The sequence below is a fragment of the Postia placenta genome (genome assembly GCF_002117355.1).
Source record: "Postia placenta MAD-698-R-SB12 unplaced genomic scaffold POSPLAscaffold_17, whole genome shotgun sequence".
Lineage (NCBI taxonomy): Eukaryota > Fungi > Basidiomycota > Agaricomycetes > Polyporales > Adustoporiaceae > Rhodonia > Rhodonia placenta.
Genome location: NW_020169848.1, coordinates 729127 through 747683, shown reverse-complemented (window position 1 = coordinate 747683; position 18557 = coordinate 729127). Strand labels below are relative to the sequence as shown.

The 18557-nt window shown below is 52.8% G+C and overlaps 7 protein-coding genes and 1 non-coding gene across 8 annotated transcripts; 5 read left to right on the top strand and 3 right to left on the bottom strand.

Annotated features, from left to right (window-relative positions):
* Positions 1-656: 656 nt before the first annotated feature.
* Positions 657-1495, top strand: POSPLADRAFT_1041613 (hypothetical protein). Its single transcript, XM_024477941.1, has 4 exons — positions 657-968; positions 1029-1127; positions 1180-1260; positions 1308-1495. Exons 1-4 carry the CDS (start codon positions 915-917, stop codon positions 1410-1412), a joined length of 339 nt encoding a protein of 112 aa, XP_024334549.1. The 5' UTR covers positions 657-914; the 3' UTR covers positions 1413-1495.
* Positions 1496-2032: 537 nt separating this feature from the next.
* On the top strand, positions 2033-4865 carry POSPLADRAFT_1061434 (hypothetical protein; the record flags this gene model as incomplete). The annotated part of the gene is made up of 18 exons (XM_024481378.1): positions 2033-2095; positions 2152-2295; positions 2352-2430; positions 2490-2619; positions 2672-2855; positions 2906-3016; positions 3075-3217; positions 3279-3409; positions 3463-3553; positions 3617-3867; positions 3926-3951; positions 4005-4042; positions 4102-4111; positions 4174-4240; positions 4320-4445; positions 4518-4615; positions 4680-4779; positions 4837-4865. 18 exons carry the CDS (start codon positions 2033-2035, stop codon positions 4863-4865), a joined length of 1821 nt encoding a protein of 606 aa, XP_024334548.1.
* Positions 4866-5584: 719 nt separating this feature from the next.
* POSPLADRAFT_1049951 (hypothetical protein) lies at positions 5585-7149 on the bottom strand (the record flags this gene model as incomplete). The annotated part of the gene is made up of 5 exons (XM_024479885.1): positions 5585-5636; positions 5669-6156; positions 6210-6471; positions 6521-6978; positions 7066-7149. 5 exons carry the CDS (start codon positions 7147-7149, stop codon positions 5585-5587), a joined length of 1344 nt encoding a protein of 447 aa, XP_024334547.1.
* A 262-nt stretch (positions 7150-7411) lies between these two features.
* Positions 7412-9972, top strand: POSPLADRAFT_1067785 (hypothetical protein; the record flags this gene model as incomplete). Its single annotated transcript, XM_024482226.1, has 3 exons — positions 7412-8308; positions 8464-8705; positions 8758-9972. The coding sequence occupies 3 exons, from the start codon at positions 7412-7414 to the stop codon at positions 9731-9733; spliced, it is 2115 nt and encodes a 704-aa protein (XP_024334546.1). The 3' UTR covers positions 9734-9972.
* Positions 9973-10342: 370 nt separating this feature from the next.
* On the bottom strand, positions 10343-11472 carry POSPLADRAFT_1155941 (hypothetical protein; the record flags this gene model as incomplete). The annotated part of the gene is made up of 3 exons (XM_024487009.1): positions 10343-10525; positions 10581-10733; positions 10792-11472. 3 exons carry the CDS (start codon positions 11470-11472, stop codon positions 10343-10345), a joined length of 1017 nt encoding a protein of 338 aa, XP_024334545.1.
* A 710-nt stretch (positions 11473-12182) lies between these two features.
* POSPLADRAFT_1174287 (hypothetical protein) lies at positions 12183-15245 on the top strand. The gene is made up of 9 exons (XM_024488283.1): positions 12183-12312; positions 12366-12499; positions 12552-13232; positions 13300-13452; positions 13505-13660; positions 13711-13815; positions 13867-14582; positions 14637-14763; positions 14822-15245. The coding sequence occupies exons 1-9, from the start codon at positions 12204-12206 to the stop codon at positions 14915-14917; spliced, it is 2277 nt and encodes a 758-aa protein (XP_024334544.1). The 5' UTR covers positions 12183-12203; the 3' UTR covers positions 14918-15245.
* A 251-nt stretch (positions 15246-15496) lies between these two features.
* POSPLADRAFT_1049948 (hypothetical protein) lies at positions 15497-18328 on the bottom strand (the record flags this gene model as incomplete). The annotated part of the gene is made up of 9 exons (XM_024479884.1): positions 15497-15642; positions 15699-15726; positions 15775-15933; positions 15988-16806; positions 17092-17183; positions 17323-17633; positions 17690-17883; positions 17939-17972; positions 18249-18328. The coding sequence occupies 9 exons, from the start codon at positions 18326-18328 to the stop codon at positions 15497-15499; spliced, it is 1863 nt and encodes a 620-aa protein (XP_024334543.1).
* POSPLADRAFT_t155 lies at positions 16816-16892 on the top strand. Its single transcript has one exon. It is a non-coding gene; the product is annotated as a tRNA-Thr (tRNA).
* Positions 18329-18557: the final 229 nt, after the last annotated feature.

Here is an 18557-nt window from a genome sequence, read left to right as displayed (position 1 = left end):
TGCGAGATTCCCTGAATCGCCGGAACCAGGCTGAACGTCTGCTTGGGGAAACGTAGAAAACAACCACCGTACCATAGTTGTTGATCAGCACATTGTAGATCCACCACATGTTGAATACAGAGTTCAGTGTGTCGGCAAAAAAGAGCAATCCGACCTGGAATATAGATCGATCTATCCTGTCCCGCGGATATCGGGCGAGGAAGAAACTCACAAAAGCTTTCATCCACGCTCGGTCGCTGGCAATTAATTAGCACTCTATTCTGCTTAACATTAAGGGCATACCAACGTCCTGTGTACTGAGAAATAGAAGAATATCTGCGAGCACATAATGCCATACAGCCTATCCCAATGAGGCACGTATTAATCCACCGCTGATACTGCACTTGAGATCGGAATCTACTCACAAGACGTTCATGAAAATTCCTGCTAGGCACGGGCCAATGCTGAAGGCACTCGGTAAAAGAGCCGTCCTCGATTGAAACTCATTTACGACTCACGCCTGCTGGGCTAAAGTAGCATCGGCAGAGGTCATCCTGCTGTCAGCCAGAGAAGTACGCAGGGAAAGACAGCGACGGCAGAAGAGCAGAACGGCGACTTTTGTTGTTTGCGCTCCATGCTACTTACATAGTGGGTAACCGCTCGCGACGTCCCTTCTCAGATCCCCATGGAATTTGCGTCCACGCTCAGAGACATTGACGATCGCCGATTGATGGTGCCGGCAATGCCCAATGAGACTCGTGAATCGTTCTGATGCGGGCGGAAAAGGCCCGAAACCGTGTAGGCGGTGCTCATGCGCACGACGGCCCGCTTTGCTGGCTGGTGGTGCTCACACGCCTATCCAAATACGATTGCCGACCTGTACCAGACCTATCCTTCGACCCGAGGCCTCTTGATCGGGTATCGGCACCCCACATATGAGTTCTCACGCCCCATCCTGGACACCTGTTCTTCATGGCGAGCGCGATGCTCTAGTTGAGGTATCAGCATCGCGAAGATTGTAGTCATATTGATCATGTTGCAGGCTATACCACGGGCGCTCAATAATCTTCAGGGGTAGCATACCCGATCAGGCAAGTGCTGGCATCGGTGCGCAAAACGTTACTAGACTCCGGGATTGTCGGGGTGGTCTGGTCATCTAAGTGCTGTGTACACTGTGAATACAATAGATGACGTACATACACGAATGAAAATTTCCATTCTTCTCACGCTACTGAGCCAAAAGGCCGTGAAGAAATCATGAAATATAACTGCTTGGAGCGCCTATATTACCAGATCAGATAGATCCGGAGCGGAAAGAAGCACTCAACTCTAGTACAGGTCGGCAACCGCACCCAAGGGCCTGGAGCGTTCGTGAGGAAACAAGGGGACGTAGCAACTCGACAAGGCATCAAAAGACATTTGGCAGCCAATAAATGGCCAGTTGCGAGGGAAGTTGCAAAAACTGGGTGCCGCTGCAAACCGGTGTTCCCATCAGCCTTTTCAGCGGGGAAGTTGTTGTCACACGCTATGCTTCCGGCTGGGACTAAGATGCAGCCAGTGGCGCCGCTTTGGAACAAAGATTCTCCTGTGAAGATTGCTGGGAGCGCCCATGATAGTAAACATGAGCAAACAGTTCGCAACTTCGACTTTCCAGGAAGGCTGATGGCAACTCTAACGGTGAGTTCCCAACTCGGCCACTTGACCCTCGTCCGCTTAACACCATCTTCTTCATTTCTGCACGCACTTCGAGCATGTGTCGCATGCCGCCAGGAAATATATTTGAGGCGTCTTGCTCGATGTTTCAAAGTACAATCCGACAGCGAATCCCTTGGTAACGCTTAGCCGTCCTGTCATGACCGCTCTAGCTTCCTCTGGTCGATGATTCTTTCATCGCGTGGTGTTATCAGAAGGGCCTGCGAGATCAAGTTCTTCGCGGCGCTACTACAGACGCCGGGCATGCTTTACGAGATACCATGAGATTCTCGTCTTATAAGCGCGACATGCAGGCGATCGGTCTGCTCACTGATAATACACTCCGTAACGTCTAAACGCCATGGTCGCCCAACTGTCTGAAATCGCCAACAAGTCGTTCGACTATGTGATCCTGGGCGGAGGCGTACGTGGTTTAACGTTTTGTTTTCCCACAGGTTCTTGAGGACTCATTGACGACAGACCGCTGGTTTGACCGTTGCTGGAAGACTCGTCCAAAACACCGACAAGAGTGTGCTGGTCCTTGAGGCTGGTGAAGCCAACCTTGATGATCCGAAGATTCTCCTGGGCGGAGCAACTTGGGGCGCAAACTTCGGAAATCCCAAGGTACGTGTCTTGACAGGTCGTGTTCGTTCCCCCGATCATGACTCTAGTCATGACAGTATGATTGGGCCTTCAAGACCACTCCTCAGAAGTACTCTAATGACCGTGAGCTCATCTGGAATCGCGGGAAGGGGCTCGGTAAGTCTGATACACATCATCCACGCCTTACTCGTGATAAGGCTCATCTTCGTATCTAGGGGGTAGCTCCGCCATTAACTTCTGCGCATGGATCAAGCCCCCGGCAGCGGATATCGACGCATGGGAGGAACTCGGCAACCCGGGTTGGAACTGGAAGGCGTATCAGAAGTACACGATGCGTACAGAAGAGTGCGCGCCTCTCCCATTTCCCCCTCGCTGCCTGCTCATGTGCCGGCCGCAGGTTCACGGCAGCGACTGAGGAACAACTTAAGGAGTACGCCTTCACCCACAATATCGAGTACCGTGGTACCAGCGGGCCGCTTAAGACCACTGTCCCATTGACGTCCCTCCCTGCGAACAAGATCTTCCTGGAGGCACTGCAGAAACAGGGTCTCCGGCTCTTGCATGATCCTTATGGTGGCGATGTGCGTCCCTTCGTGACCCATGTGAGGGTTTGCTCATGGCAGAGTTATAGGTCACTGGTTGCTATGAGGCATCAGCAAACCTTGACCGCAAGACACAATGGATGCGCTCGTACGCTGCGACGGCGTATTACCTTCCGCTCAAGAACAAACCCAACTACACGGTAGGCGACATCACTGTCTCTTTTCGATCCGCATGGTGCCAATTTCGGGTGCGCGCAGGTCCTCACGGAAGCGACCGTCGCGCGGGTCCTTTTCAGCGAGGGCAAGCCTGGCGAAGACCTCGTTGCCACCGGTGTCGAGTTCATACACGGTGGCAAGCTTCACAAGGTTCACGCGAAGCAAGAGGTCGTCATCACCGCAGGGTACACATCAAGATCTACGCCGCTAATCACCAGATTTAGCTGACCTGCAGTCTTTCTACAGGGCGCTCAAATCGCCGCAGATCCTCGAGCTATCCGGGATTGGCCGCCGCGATGTGCTTGATAAGATCGGCGTTCCCATCAAGGTGGAGCTGCCGGGTGTTGGGGAGAATGTCCAGGACCACACTTTCATTGGTACTCTCAACGCTCATGCTGGCGGTGAACGTCTCAGTGACAATGCAATTTAGGCCTCTCATACGAGCTGGACTCAAAGATTGCACATAAGACCGCCGACGTACTGCGGGACCCCGAGGTCGCTAAGGAGCACGCACGACTTCAGTGAGTATTAGGTCAATGGTTCACTTGAAGTGTTGCTTGGCTTACCGTGTGATGCCCCTACAGCGTAGCGGGAGACGAGAGCTTGTACCGTCTAGGTATCACCGCGTTCTCATACTTTCCTCTGCAGCTCGGTAGTCCGAACGCCACGGATGCGATCGTGAATGAAGTGACTAAATACATCAACGATAAGAAGAAGAGCGAAAAGCTGCCTCCGGGGCTCGCAGAGCAGTACGACATCCAGCTGCGCATACTCAAGGACAAAACCCTCCCGGAGATGGAATTAATTGCCGTGCCCACATACATGACGTTCAAATGTACGTCTTGTGGCTTGTCATGTGTGATCCTTCTGAACCTGACTTAATTCCTAATTAGCGGCGCCGGAGAGCGGCAAAGCATACGTACGCATACCTGGCATTTATGTTAGATTCTTAACTGAGGGGCCATGCGATAGTTGAGTGTCTTGGCTGTGCTTCAGCATCCATTCTCAAGGTGAGGACTTTTTGCATCACCCAAAATTTCGCGTCTGACGCATTTTTGGATTCGCATAGGGGTGTCGTGGTAAGTCTCATAAGTGGGATCTGGCGAGGATTTGCAGAAGCACTGACGAGATACATCTCCAGCACGCTAAAAGCAAGGATCCTTTAGAACACCCTGAGATCGATCCGCATCTTTTTGAATGCTCACAGGGTACGTCATCAATGTCGCTTACCGTTTCATTCCCCAGATGGAAGGCTGATGATTGGACTGCCGGCGACATCTCGGACAGACCTCGATATCTTCGCGGAAAACTTCAAGTTTGCGAGACTCGTGGCAAACACAGAGCCTTTCAAGTCTGGCTTCGTGCGTGAGATGGACCCTGGCCCGGAGGTACAGACGGACGAACAGATCAAAGGTACGGCTCTGGTCGTATTCCGCTGTTCGTTCGAGGTCCACAATCTGATCTCACGCATTCATTTCCGTCCAGAGTACCTCAAGAACTTCAGTAGCACGTGTTACCATGCTTGCGGCAGCGCGAGCATGCTTCCGCGAGAGAAGAACGGTGTCGTCGACTCTGAGCTCAGGGTGCGCTTCTTGTCCGGGAAAACTTACTCGGTCATGTGGTGCTAATCCCGAGGTTCTTGTGTAGGTATACGGCACGAAGAACCTTCGTGTTGCCGACCTCTCCATTGCGCCACTAGAAGTTGCTGCACATACCCAAGCGACTGTGTACGGCATCGCTGAACAGAGTGCGTACTTGCGAGCATATCTGCGCATGTGACTAAGTTAACGTCCCTTGTCGGTAGTGGCGGACATTCTGCTTGACTCTGCTTGAGGGGCGTTCATGACTTTACTGGGCTTAAATGTAAAGGTAGATCAATCATATACCTAGAATGGATCGGATTATAGCTTGGTTCCGCTGGTTCTTAACGAGCCTGACTATGCACACTGCCGTGCGCATGGATAACCATGCGTTCCACTTGCCTCAGGACCCATGCATTACCTGTCCGCCCGTCCAGCACAATGATTTAGGCAGCGTCGTGAAGACATGGCTCCGGAGTCATGAAGGCCCAGGTAGATTGTCAAGATCAATTTATACGAGATGATAAGGTATGATAGTGTTGCACCTTGTCTGGCGGGCAACTGGTTGTTATAAGAAACTGCGCTCAACTATTCAGTCATCAATCGATCTCAGTAAATCATCTGAGGCCATCAGCTCGCACGCAATGAATGTAACGAAGAACTATATATTAGGTAGGACAATGCCCCACACTTGTCCCAGATATATGAGTAAGTCCAGACATGTTAATGTACGAGTTCTCTTGATACGCCCACTGAATTTGAGATTTGAACATTGGCAACGAGAAGCATAGCGATCCCAGCACTGCGAGCCCGTAGAATGTAACTGACTAGAGAGCAGGCCATCGGAGATTATAGTTAGCTAGGCAATTCGTATGAGGAATGATTTCCCCACTCACCGACAACAGTTATCGCACCCAGTCCAGGATATACACATCACCGTTATACATACCAAGACACATTCGTCCCGTCGCTTCATCGAATGCCATCGAATGTGATCCGCTCGGCGTAAATGGCAACGCAGGGTCTGGTGGCAGCAGCGTCCCAATCAGGTCGCACCTGGGGTGATATCGCAGGAGACTCCTTCGCTCAGTCTCCCAGTTATGATCAAGCCAAACGGCGCGGCCCGTGGGGCCGACCTGTGCAAGGGGCACCCAGACCTCGGAGGACAGCAGGAAGTACTTTGTCTCGCACGCGAATGACATAGTCCGAGGCGAGAAGGGGAGCGAGAAGCGCATCACTTGGCCGATGCTGGTGGGCTGGTTGCGGAGCGTGTAGATCATGAGGACGGATATAGACGATGTCGACGGGGACGACACACGGCTGATGTTTTGCAGCTCCGTTTCGTGCTTGAGTTCTTGTGAGGCTTGATAGATTACGGGTCCAAGATCAGCACATCCTTGATCGAGCAAGCCGCTTGATCCAGCGTGTAGGCCTCCGTTGACAGCGTTGGGAAGTTTGTATATGCGTAGCACCAAGCTAGGACCGATCATGCCTAATAGGATAAGATGCCCATTATATAGCTTCACCCACGATATCGAGATTGACTGGAAACAAATCAAGATGAGCCAAAGTCGCGTGGGCTATTTTAATGACTGACCTCAGTGATCTCTGGATCGACCCACCTAAAGTAGCCAGATTCGCTGCTGGCTAGAAAGATCTGCAGAGACAGATGCTCATTCACCAGCGCGGTCCCGGCAATGACATCTTCAACAGCAGTCAGTTCATGTATGACCGGCGTCTGTTCCGGGTCGCGAGGATGCGGGGGCAGCACAATCCGTCTAGACAGCGGCGGGGTTGCCGTAATGTGATACGAGAAGTCATCCGGATCTTGCAAGGATATGGCATAGACCTCCAGAATTCTATACGATCTCTTAGAGATAGGCGCCAGGTATACCAAATGACACATACTCTTGACAGCCGGACAGACCAGTCACGACCGTTATAGACTGACCATCATCTTGGACATCCAAAGACGAGCTGCGATGGGACCCAGTAGTCTCGATGACTGCAACCCTGTAGGCATTCTCCAAATCCTCCAAGGACCAGAGAACTATGCGCGTGGTCCAGTGGATTTGAAGGTATCGCTGCACTGTTAAGAGCCACTTGCCGCCGGGTACGAATTGCACATCGTCAACGAATGGGCCGTTCCCGTCGCGCACGAGAGGCTTGACGCGCTTCAGGAGCGGCTTCCGACGACTCCAGTTTGCGTCCAAGCGCATCGCTTTGATTGCGGCACTCCGTAGCTCATCGTGTGACAGTGAACTTGTACGTACACCCGACGGAAGGTCCAAAGGCAGCTCGACGTCCTGGATCATGCGACGCCATAAGTAATCCGAGGATCCGAATGCATGCAGTGCACGGCATGTCTGCGAGAAGGTGAAGAGATTCGTTCACGCCATGCACGAAGCATGAGCTGGCTGCTTTGACCGTACACAATAGGGATGCGCGCCCACCTGTTTCAATGACAACACGTCCTCAATAGAGAGATACCAAGTTAAATCGAACAGGACATCATCCGGGAGGTCGATGAGGCCCATTGCCTCAGGAGCGGAAATAAATAGCGAGGATAGAGAGGAGTGGGAAGAGGGGCGGTCGCGACATTTATTCTGACTTGGTCGCGGCGTTACTTACACGAGTGATGCAGCAGCCAGCTTGACGAAATCGATATGCTTGATGATCGTGACGACAACACTTATCTTATCATAATTACTCGGTCAATCCCCCGAGCGTCCGGCCGAAAGCCGGCTATATAAAGAGGCCTGTGGCCTCCCTCCGCCTCACCTCCTGCATCCTCCTACCATGAACATGGTCTCATCCGACCGCAACAGCCTCTCGGAGCTCGAGAGCATGTCTGACTCTGACTGGCTTGACATCGCTAGCAGCAGAGCATCTGATACTGACTCTGTAGCTGGCTTCTCCAGCGATCGCGACCTCGACGCCCGACCCTCCTCGCGGCAGTCCTTCAACAGCAATGGCAGCTCGCGCGATAGCGATGTGCACGCCTGGGTTGGCCTTGCTGACGATCTCCCTGATGAGTCGCCTAGACTCCCGCTGTCGCTGACTGCCCGATCGGTGGCATACAATAGCGATCTCGCACCTCTTATACCCGACGAGCAAGAGACTGAAGACCATGAGGAGGAACAACGAGTTAAGGCTGCTTTGGATCAAAGCATGATGAGCACGCTTAGTGCCACGGCGTCGCGTTCTAATTCGAACTCGTTGAATGCATCGCTCTCCTCGATCGTCCAATCTCGCGACCTCAGGTTGTCGTTCCCCGACCCACTCACTAGCTCCCGGGACGCACTACTGAACACGTCCTACGACCACGTCGTAGACCATATCGACGCTGATGTGCTTCCCTCTATGACAGCTGACTCGGTCCCGGAAACGGACCCGGCGCCTACTACTGCGGATCCGGGTGCGCATGCCACGCCTGTGGTCCCAGAGGATGATACGTGCGAAGCTGCAATCAGCCCCGACTTCTACATAGTTCTCTACGGTTCTTCATCCGCGGTGAAGTGGTCGCTTATCGATAAGCTCCTTGAAAGAGCAGCCAAGGGGCAAGGTCTCACCCTTACGTCGAAGATCGTCGGCCTCATCGACGGCTACGTTCGCTTCCTCTCAGCGAGTGATTCAAGTCACAACCGCGTCGTATCGGTGTTGGACCGGACTGAGGTTCTGAGTGCCGACGACGTTGTGGGTATATCTATTTCTCTTGGCTGGAATCTGACTTCATCGTATTTCAGTCGAGCTTCACTCCCTTAGACCGACCGTCACTAGCGATTGTCTTTCTACCTTCTACCATTCCATGTTTGCCAGATCACACCTTATATCTTCCGATTTTGGCACAGGGTTTCAGTATCATCGACTTGCCCTGCTCCGCCGACCAATTGCTCGATGCCGAGCAGCATTGGGAGACACTGGGCGTTTCTCGTAGGAAGATTGTGGCTCTTTCAAGCGGCTCCTCCGTCGTGGATCAGGAAGATGTCGACCGCGCAGGAACCAGGCAGATTACTCGCGCGCTGCGCCCGTTGTTCTTTGCTAACGAGCGGAAGCCAGCGCAGCGACTTGCAGTCAAACATGCATGGAAAATGTACGTTCTCTTCTCTAGTGTATACTCATAATTACAATTCAAGGGTCCATAGTCTTGCAGTATTTTCTGTCGTGTTGGGGTGCGCCATCAAGGGCTCACTCAATCACGCCGCTTTACAATCCATGTCGTCGCAGCAGCAGACCGCGCCTCCCCCAACTTGGAGTCTAGCGAGCCCTATTACGCCCGCGATCAACCAGTCAGTACCGGCTCCCGCCACCCATTCGGCACTTATTCCCTCGGCGCTGAAGGATCTTGCGCTGGCGGTGCTTTCCCCTTCCATCGTTACTTCTACACCGGGAGCTGGTCCGTCCACGGTACCGTCGACCGAACATGCGGCCCCCAATTCGGCGTCGGAGGATGCGCCGTCTGAGTGTGCTTGCGGCTGCGGCCTGATCACATGGGCGGGTAAATCGCATCGTGATACCGATTTGGCTTTGCGTCCCACCCCGCCGCCACCGTCAGTACGTCAGTCTGGCAAGTCTGCTCTTGCTCTGATCCCTTCGCCCACCCATCACCAGGGCAAGGGTAAAGGCAAGGGTAGGGAGATTGCACCCGCGGACGAGTCGCTATTCGCCGTCGGTACCTGGTCGGGCACATCGTTGTCAAACTACCTCAGTCTCCACTCGGTCGCATCTGTGGTCATGAGGGATATCCAAGAGATCTTGGATGCCCTCGACGAGTTGTCGTACGCCATCCTCCGGCAGACCGCACTAGTTTGGGAGAGCTCGAAGGACGCCGCGCTCGCACTACAGGCGATGGTCCAGCACGAGCACAAGCGCATGCTTACGAAGGCGGCGGAGCTGACGGAGTTTGGAGGACGCCTGCTTAGCTCTGTGCAGGAGCGTGTCAGAGGACGGGTGGCCATCGCGAAGTCGAATGCGAAGGCCGTGCGGAAGAGCGTGCTACCAGCGAGGGTGTGGAAGGCTGCTACGCGCTTGCAGACGCCGGATGTTGGAAACATTCGCAAGTTGGCCAGGGAGAAACGGAAGAAGGCGGGCAAGAGGGCGCGTCGTGCTCTCAGGCAGTGATGGGGCCACTCTAGTGTGTACTTTTACCTCCGGATGCGATTGGTGCGTTTATATGGACACATGCCATTCTTTATTTTCATCGTCATTCCTCCACTCCTTCATCAATATATGTTATTATGGTTGCCACCATACATGTAGTACTATCCGTAGACTGCATCTTCAGCGTTCCCGCGTACGATCGCTCGTACTGTTGTACTCGTATCCCTCTGTACTATCAATGTATGAACATGTGTTTTCCAACCAACTATGTGTGGTCCCTGGTACATACTCCCAACAAGCGAGTAAGTCTCAATCCGAACGCAAGAGTACTAATACGATGGTAATAGAAACAACTCAGTGGACCAGGGTCAGCTGAATGATGGGGTTCTCTTGCGGAAGAAGGCGCGACGGGGCAGCCCCAAGTTCATCCAATATGCTTTGTAGGCGCTCTCCGCCTGGCTGTTGAGCAGGGAATGTTTGTAATGTGAACAAAGGCGGACGTAGGGCACGCACCAATGACACTCCATACTTCAGCAAAAGGTCATGCGTGTGATAGAGCTCGTTCATTGTAATGTTGAGCACATCATCACCCTCGTCGTTTGCATCCTAGTTAAAGGATTAGTGGCAAATTTAACTACTTGCCGCGAAGAGACATACCTCGGATGACGTGTCCTGTTCATTGACCTCGCATAGCTTGCCCATGAAACCATCCACTTTCGTCTGGTTTTTCTCAGTAAAAGAACTAAGCTTAGCTATATGAGCTTCCTGGTCCGGCGGCAGCGAGGTGACCAAGCGCTGGAACATCCTCGCAATCTACAAGAACATTTAGTTATAGTAGAGCCATTATCGTTACAATGTCTGCACGGACCGTAGTCAGCGTTCGGCGCGGATATCTTGCCGGAATTCCCTCAATGAGCTGGTATGCGTGGGGTGCTACGATCGCTGGATTGATCAGGCAGGTGAAGTACACGGTGCCAATGAGAGAGGAAATCTCGCGTTCAGAGGCGTTGGGAAAACGGCCCTGCATTGGAATATCTGACATGAACAAATAAACACGCCGAGCAGGAAACTTGACGTACAAGTGCTTGTTCGTGTATCCATTTACAAATACACCGGATTCCGTGCGGGACGCTCGCTTCGTTGATAGTCAACTCGGAGAGAAAGCTATCTGCGATCCCTTGAAGCATCGTGGTTCGCTGTGCAATGATAGCCTGAACATTAGGGTCCAATTCTGCAGTGTCCGCAGACACATGTCGAGGCAATCCAGACGGCAAAGTGCCGATATCCGCTTGTATCTGAGTTAACATCTGATTGTAGACTTTGACTGGGCTAATTTCAAGGTTGAGATGGTCGCATTCGACCAGACGTTTGACCCTCGGAGCGATGGCGGCCTTGAGATAGGTCTGTCCAGGAGTGCGACGGAGATATGTGATCAATGACCGCAAAAGAGCTGTGTTCTGATTCAGAAGAGAGCTGAGGTCGCTAATAGATTCGAAGCGAGAGGACATAAGCGATTGCAGTACGATCAGGGCAAGGCGTTCGCCTCGGACATTAGGGTAATACAGTGTGAGCATTATCGTCTGTAACAGTGAATCTATCTCTTGGAGGGGGACCGCTTCGCAAAGAGCTGCGACAAGCAGTGCATCAGACCGGAGTATAGAAAAGAGGTCGGCATACAGTTGCAATGTGCGCCGGTCCAGAGAGTGAGACACGGGGGTTACTGCCACAGAGTCCTGCGTTCCGAGCGGAAGTTGGGTCATGTCGAATACTTGATATCTGCAGGACTGAGATCTGAGAGGACGTGGGGTATTACGCACCTCAGCAGGAGGCAGTTATATGTGGGGCTTCGCGACCTGTGCTTCAGTTTGATAGATGCAGCAATCATTGTTCTCTGAACAACAGCTGCGCTGCGGCACCTATAGACACTACTATAGAGCTTCTTCGATTAAGGTCTCCGACCAAAGCAGTGGTGAGCCTTGAAGGTTCGCGAGAGTAATAGCAAATCCTCCAGCCGAGAGCCTGTACCACGGGCTAGTCGCAGACCGCAGGGGAATAGACCTTTCTCGGATCAATCATATATACTGCACAGTACACATTCATCAACTCTCTGACGAGAACTGCCAATATGTGGCTGCGCTGTTGCGATCTTGTTCGCATGAGCTCGGGAGTAGAATGATTGAAAAAGGCGGCAATATTTCAGCACGAGCGTGTTATGTTATAAGTCCAAATATAGGATAAATTGACTATCTTTTGCAAACGGTAAGACCGGTAAGTACCGCGCCCAACGCTGCTCCCTACCAACTTCCTCTCGACCACTATTACCCCCCTTCCCGTTGACGACACACCACGCTCCTTCGTTCTTACTGGGCCAGTGGCTACTGCCTTCACGCTACCGACGCGCCTCCTCGTCATCCACCGATTTCCCCGTTCAGACTGCCCCACGATGTCGTCCTACTCCGATCTTCCGAGTTCTCCTCAGTCTCCTGGCAGTATGTCGTCAAGGCGTTTGACAAACAGAAACACCAATCGGTACAGTGTTACCGCGCTGTTCAGCATGGCGGCTGAGCAAGACGTAGAGGTCGAGGATGAGCTGGGTCGAGGTGAGTTCTGGTCCTGTATGTCTGGGGATGAAATATACTTACGCATCCGCAAGCACAAAAGCGGCTGAGAGAACTCAAGTCGCGCATATCTGCGCAGTCAAAACGCAACTTTGTGCTCGAACGCGATGTCCGCTTTCTCGACTCTCGAATCGGCTTACTCATCCAGAACCGAATGGCCCTCGATGAGGTATGTCGTATTGGTGTTGTCGATGCTCAGATGGCCTGAGGATCTATGGCAGCAAAACGAAGTTGAGAAACATCTTGAAGAGGTGGACGCGACTGAGGGCCATTACCCTGACGACCGGAAGCTGCAACAATACTCAAACCTATTCTTCCTGCTCCAGTCCGAGCCACGACATATTGCCAATCTATGTCGGCTAGTCAGCCTGACCGAGATTGACACTCTTCTGCAGACGGTCATGTTCACATTATACGGAAACCAGTACGAGAGCCGCGAGGAACATTTGCTGTTGACGATGTTCCAGTCTGTGCTCTCCTCGCAGTTCGAGACTGCTACCGAGTTCGGCTCTCTATTACGTGCTAATACCCCTGTTTCACGCATGATGACGACCTATACTCGCCGCGGGCCCGGACAGAGCTATCTCAAGAGCGTGCTTGCGGAACGCATCAACAGTCTCATCGAACACAAGGACCTGAATCTGGAGATCAACCCGGTCAAGGTCTACGAACAAATGATAGTGCAGATTGAGGAAGAGACTGGTTCTCTTCCGCCCAACTTGCCTCGCGGTGTAGCTCCCGAGGTTGCGGCGGCAAATCCGGACGTGCAAGCGATCATCGCACCGCGGTTGACGATGCTCATGGAGATTGCAAACAGCTTCTTGCTCACGATTATCGACAGCATGGAGAGTGTGCCGTATGGTATTCGGTGGATCTGCAAGCAGATTAGGAGTCTCACACGAGTACGTTCCGTTGACTGTCCTCTGATGTCTTTTTGTTGACTTATAGCTTCGCTATTCTCTCCTGTAGCGGAAGTATCCAGAAGCGACAGATTACGCCATCTGCTCGCTGATTGGCGGCTTCTTCTTCCTACGCTTCATCAACCCTGCCATTGTTACGCCGCAGGCTTACATGTTAGTTGAGGGTGTACCGGCGAAATTCCCCAGACGAACCTTGACTTTGGTCAGTCGAGGTGTCACCGCATCATGCGTAGGTGCTTATACAGGCGGCCCAGATTGCGAAGATGCTACAGAATCTCGCGAACAAACCTTCATACGCAAAAGAGGCGTACATGATCACCTTGAACCCGTTCGTTGAGAACAACAAGGCTCGCATCAATCAATTCCTAAACAATCTATGCGAAGTTGGAGATTTTTATGATACACTTGAGGTACATGCTTCAGTCATATCATATCTCACTCGTTAACCATGCTTTGATAGATGGATCAATACATGGCTTTGTCGAAGAAAGACCTCATGATCAACATCACGCTCAATGAGTTGTACAATACGCATTCTCTTATCCTTCAACATATCGAAGTGCTGGTAGGTGACATCTCCAGGTACTGAGTACTCTCTTGACAACACGCCGGATAGGCACCAAACGAGAAGCAGCACCTCCGCATTCTAACTGATGAGCTTGGAGCAGCACCTTCACAAGTGCCTCGCAAGGAGAATCGCGCGATCGAGCTACAGCTCTACAGCCGCTGGGAGACACCCATCCAGGATATCCAGAGTGCCCTCATGGACTCTGTCTCTACAACAGACATGCTGTACATGGAGGCCAAGTCCAATCTCGTCCAGCTTATCCGTTCCCTTCCGCCATCAGACACTAAACGTCCCCTTAACCTGGCCGCGCTAGCGGAGCGCGCTGCGACGACTAAGGATGCGACGCTCGTGCGTAAGGGCATCAAAGTCAAGGAGATGCTACGGGAGCTCGAGGAGTACAAGATCATCGAGCGCGCCGACGGCTATAGACTCATGCAAGAGGAGGTATCTGCGGAGCTCGTGCACCTCGGAAACCTGCGCGAGAAGGTCATCCAGGAGGCGAAGTCGCTAGAGGCCGTGTACAAGACAATCTGTGACCACAACAACTACCTCCGCACGCAGCTCGAGCAGTACAAGGCGTATTTGCAGAACGTTCGTCTCACCGCGACGAAGGACAAGGGTGCGACGACGGGTGTCGGCGTCGTTACTGTCGGCGGGAAGGAGAAGAAGCCGGCGAAACCGATTGTACATGGGCCGTATCGGTTTACCCATGCGCAATTGGAGAAGGAGGGAATCATTGTGGAGAGCAATGTCCCCGATAACCGGTACGTAGATATCGCGACGTCTGTTGGCCTAGACACTCACCGTGACTGGCGTAGACGACCTAACATCTATTTCAACTTCACATCGCCAACGCCGGGCACATTCATCATTGCGCTACACTACAAAGGTCGCGAGAAGGCTATCCTAGAAATGGACCTCAACATCGATGATCTTCTTGAGAAGGTTCGTATCTACGCTTTTGCGCATGAATCGCAGCTCACATCAGCGCCCCTCACTACAGCAAAAGGACAATAAGCATCTCCTAGACCTCGAATACGTGCAGCTCAACGTGCCGAAAGTCCTCGGTCTGCTCAACAAGATCTTTGCTAAGCGATGACCGTTCGTCGCTCCGCACGGGGCGCCCGTACTTCGTTCTTCAGCCCCAGCCTTTCCGCTATTTATCACGATCATTATGCATTTGTACGCCCTGTCCCGTCTTTTCGTACTCTGCCCTCTGCAATCCGCGACCCACCGCCCGCCTCTCCCTCTCTCTCCCTCCGACTCCGTCTCATCTTGTGCCGTTCTGTCTCCTTATCCGTTACCTGGCTCTGCTGATACCTTTGTCTTCCTCTTGGTCGGAATTCGGCTTCTGTATATCCCGCCACTCATTAGGTTGTATTATCGATCGCTCCTGTATGCATGTCCCAGGACATTAATCCGTTGTCTCACGAATAACTGATAGACATGTGGATACAACCGTGAGAGGAAAGATGATTGAATCCCGTTTCCGATTTCTCCAAGCTACATTACAATCGTGAGCTTTCCTATGTCATCGCGTTCTACACTATAGCACAATAGCATAACAACGTCCGTGAGAGTCTATCAGAACAATACAACTAGATCACCGTTTGAAGTTTGAGAGAACGAACATCTGTGTGCCAGCGGACTTCATCCGACACACAGCATCAAGCATTTACTAGAACGCTTGGGGCGGCCAGTCGGGCAGACTGACGAGCGCAGCATTGATGGCCTCGCGCACTCGCCGCTTGGAGGCGATGTCGCCAGACTGTCGATAGCCCGTATATACTTCATGCATCTGAAATGCAGAAGCTGCGACCGAGTCTGTGAACATAACGACCGTCAGCTTGTATGGGCGGCTACAGGCAATCAACGCGCACCAAAATTGGACTCAGCTTCCCTCACGAGCTGCAAATGAAGTTAGAAAGGCTGTGACGTATAAATGGCCATACGTACACCTTCCAGCCGGGCGAGCTCTTGGGCCTGCCCGCCATACATGCCGCCGTACCCGCCGCCGCCGAACAAGCCTGCACCTCCCAGCGACCGCGCTCTGTTCTCGATATCACGTTTCCGCGCGCCCCACGCCTCTTTCAGTGCATCGAACGAGTTTTGAATCTACGGCGCAATAATGATTGGGAGCCACGCAACGCGCCCGGTCTGTAGACGCACCTGCTTCCAGGAGTAGCTATCCCAGGTTTCCAGCTCGGCTTTGTGTTGTTGGACGTACTCGCGCGGGTGTGGGGGTCGGTAACCGATGGCGCCGCTACCACTATATGATGGCTGTGATCCTGGCCCGTATGGGTCGAGTTCGGCAATATACTGCGGGTTTTGCTGCGGTTGCTGAGAGGCATAGCCTGGCTGGTACCCGGCTCCGAACTGCGAGGGCGCCTGCATCTGTGGATATCCTGTGTATTGCGGTTGCTGCTGCGGCACGCCGGTGTACGCAGTGTTCACCTGCGCGGCGAGCTGCTGACCGAAAGAGCTCGAGGGCTGGAATCCCGGCCGCCCTGTGGTCTGCGGCTGCATGGGTGGCGCACCATACGCCCGCTGGGGTTGGAAGTATCCCGGGCTCGCATGCCATCCTGTTGGCTGTGGCTGCTGATACGCGCCACCACCATACATGGAGGAGTCGCTTTGTCCTGGATATCCGGTGGAATTCGATGCCAGCATGGAGCCTGATTGTCCAGGTTGCTGTAGCCATGAGGTATACTGTCCTGAGTTGGCTGTATCAGCACCAGCCGAGATGTCTGGAAATCGCGAGAGCGCGTTCGCGGGGTGGTCGATGAACGGATTGTTTGACAGTTCTGGGGGCGGGGAGCCATAGCTTTGACGAGGAGAGTACATATGTATACAGAAGCTACAGAGGTTGAGATGTTGTGGGGGTAATACAGGGCAGAGTTGGTAGAAGTACAGCTTTCCTTCCAACCAGTACAGCTGCGGCAAGTCGACCTTATGCCACGTGACTGCAGTGATTTCAACAGCGTCATCCTTGGGAGCGCCCGTTTAGCTCAGTGGTAGAGCGCGCCACTTGTATGGTCATGGTGAGGTCGGTTGTTCAATCCAGCCAATGGGCACAGACTTTTTGTTTATGTTAGATGCTCCACCGCGCTTCATGTTTCTCGTCAAGCGCCGTAGGACATTCTAACACGATCAGGAGCATCTGCTGCTAGGCAGCTACTAGTAACTCGGATTCAACGCAAGTATAACTCTAATGTTCGAACTGTCTTTGACTGAACTCAGCGCAACAACGATGTTACATGCCCATCAACACACCCGTATATAATCGAATTGTCCGACAAGCACCGTGACTGGACTGACGAAAGTGTCGTGGAATAGTCTAACTTGTGACCTTTCTGGGCCCCCTCCTGAAGCACCATATTGCGCGACAGGTGCAACTTGTGAAAGGTAGACAGCCATACTGCATTTCTGGCTCCTCCTGAGGTGAGTGCACCCGGTGATTACTTTTTGTAGCCCGGGATAATGCTAGCGTGACCGGTGTTATACCTGACTGCAAGATTTCCTTTACAATGGCCTCTGCCGTTTGAGGATTTTTAGCGTCCCATTGTTTTATCTTCGCGCCCCGGTCAAGTGCAGGGCGGAAGCCATGCTTCTCCGAACGCAATTCCTGTTCGCGCTTCTCACCGACACTGCGGTCCCGAAGGTGATCCCAGCCAGTCGTCACCACGGTTACGACGGGCATAGCAGCGTCCCCACACAGCTTGCGGAACGCATCAAAGACATTGACGGGTCTTACGCGGTTCTCGTTCACAGAACACGTGTATATGATACCGCTGAATTTCATGCCGCTATTCTGGCTGTGAGCGGAAGAGTGCCCACCGCATTTAGATGAATGCTGGTGCGCGTGACTTACCGATTCCGTAGGTCAGCAATGATCCCAACTACACTACGCAAACCCTCCTCTGCATCGAGACCGGGTGTGTCGATCAGCAAGACTGGCCGGCCGTCAATTTCGCAAGACGCTTCTTGCACTGCTGTCGTGACCGGTTCGAGGGACCCAGGGTTGTCCGAAACAACCAAGGAGCTCCCGGAAAGTTGGTTGATTATCTGTGGTAACATTGCTCGAAATTCTTCTTGTCTTCACGCTCATTTGCATGCTTACACTCGTTTTTCCTGTGCCTGTAGGGCCCAACAGCCTAGGATGAAATTCGTGAGTGACATCAGGTGCTTGAACACGGGTGACTTACAAGATGACACGAGGCGCTTGTGGATCGTCCATCATGACTTGTTTTATAACAGAGGGAGAAATGGGGGAGGGGAGGGGGGAGGGCTACGATGGCTCTGTAAACACACCGGTTCAAAATGCAAGCTTTACATATGACCACGACTGGACCACAGCCACGCTTCTTTCGAGAATACAACCGGGTTCAAAAACCAGTGCAACACTCATACGCTGTTGCCCACGCACGCACCTTGCCTCAAAGCCCACCTTCCATCCGGGTGGCCGTCTCAGATCCGCGCATCGAAGAGCGGTGGCGACAAGCACCATCATAATCTGCCTCGGAGTCAGTATATGTGGGCCCGAGGCCACTAGGTGGGCAGGTCAAAAATTGACAGGAAGACCCTCCTGATAATGCTCCCACGCAGGGTGTATGACATGTGGAAGCCGCCCTGAACTCGCGCGCAGAGCCGTTTACGGCAGGTACCACAGCCGACAGAATACGGTTCGTATCATCGCGCGCGTCTAAGTGACAGTCATGACGCGCGCCCAGACAATCCAT

What these genes read in the sequence shown, in the direction of transcription:
- POSPLADRAFT_1041613 (XM_024477941.1), top strand. Translation starts at nt 915, where the DNA reads ATGAGTTCTCACGCCCCATCCTGGACACCTGTTCTTCATGGCGAGCGC. An exon ending in TTCATGGCGAGCGCGATGCT is followed by an intron (nt 969 to 1,028) that starts CTAGTTGAGGTA and finishes TGCAGGCTATAC; the next exon opens with CACGGGCGCTCAATAATCTT. An exon ending in TCCGGGATTGTCGGGGTGGT is followed by an intron (nt 1,128 to 1,179) that starts CTGGTCATCTAA and finishes TGACGTACATAC; the next exon opens with ACGAATGAAAATTTCCATTC.
- POSPLADRAFT_1174287 (XM_024488283.1), top strand. Translation starts at nt 12,204, where the DNA reads ATGTCGTCAAGGCGTTTGACAAACAGAAACACCAATCGGTACAGTGTT. An exon ending in ACCGAATGGCCCTCGATGAG is followed by an intron (nt 12,500 to 12,551) that starts GTATGTCGTATT and finishes GATCTATGGCAG; the next exon opens with CAAAACGAAGTTGAGAAACA. An exon ending in TTCAACATATCGAAGTGCTG is followed by an intron (nt 13,816 to 13,866) that starts GTAGGTGACATC and finishes CACGCCGGATAG; the next exon opens with GCACCAAACGAGAAGCAGCA.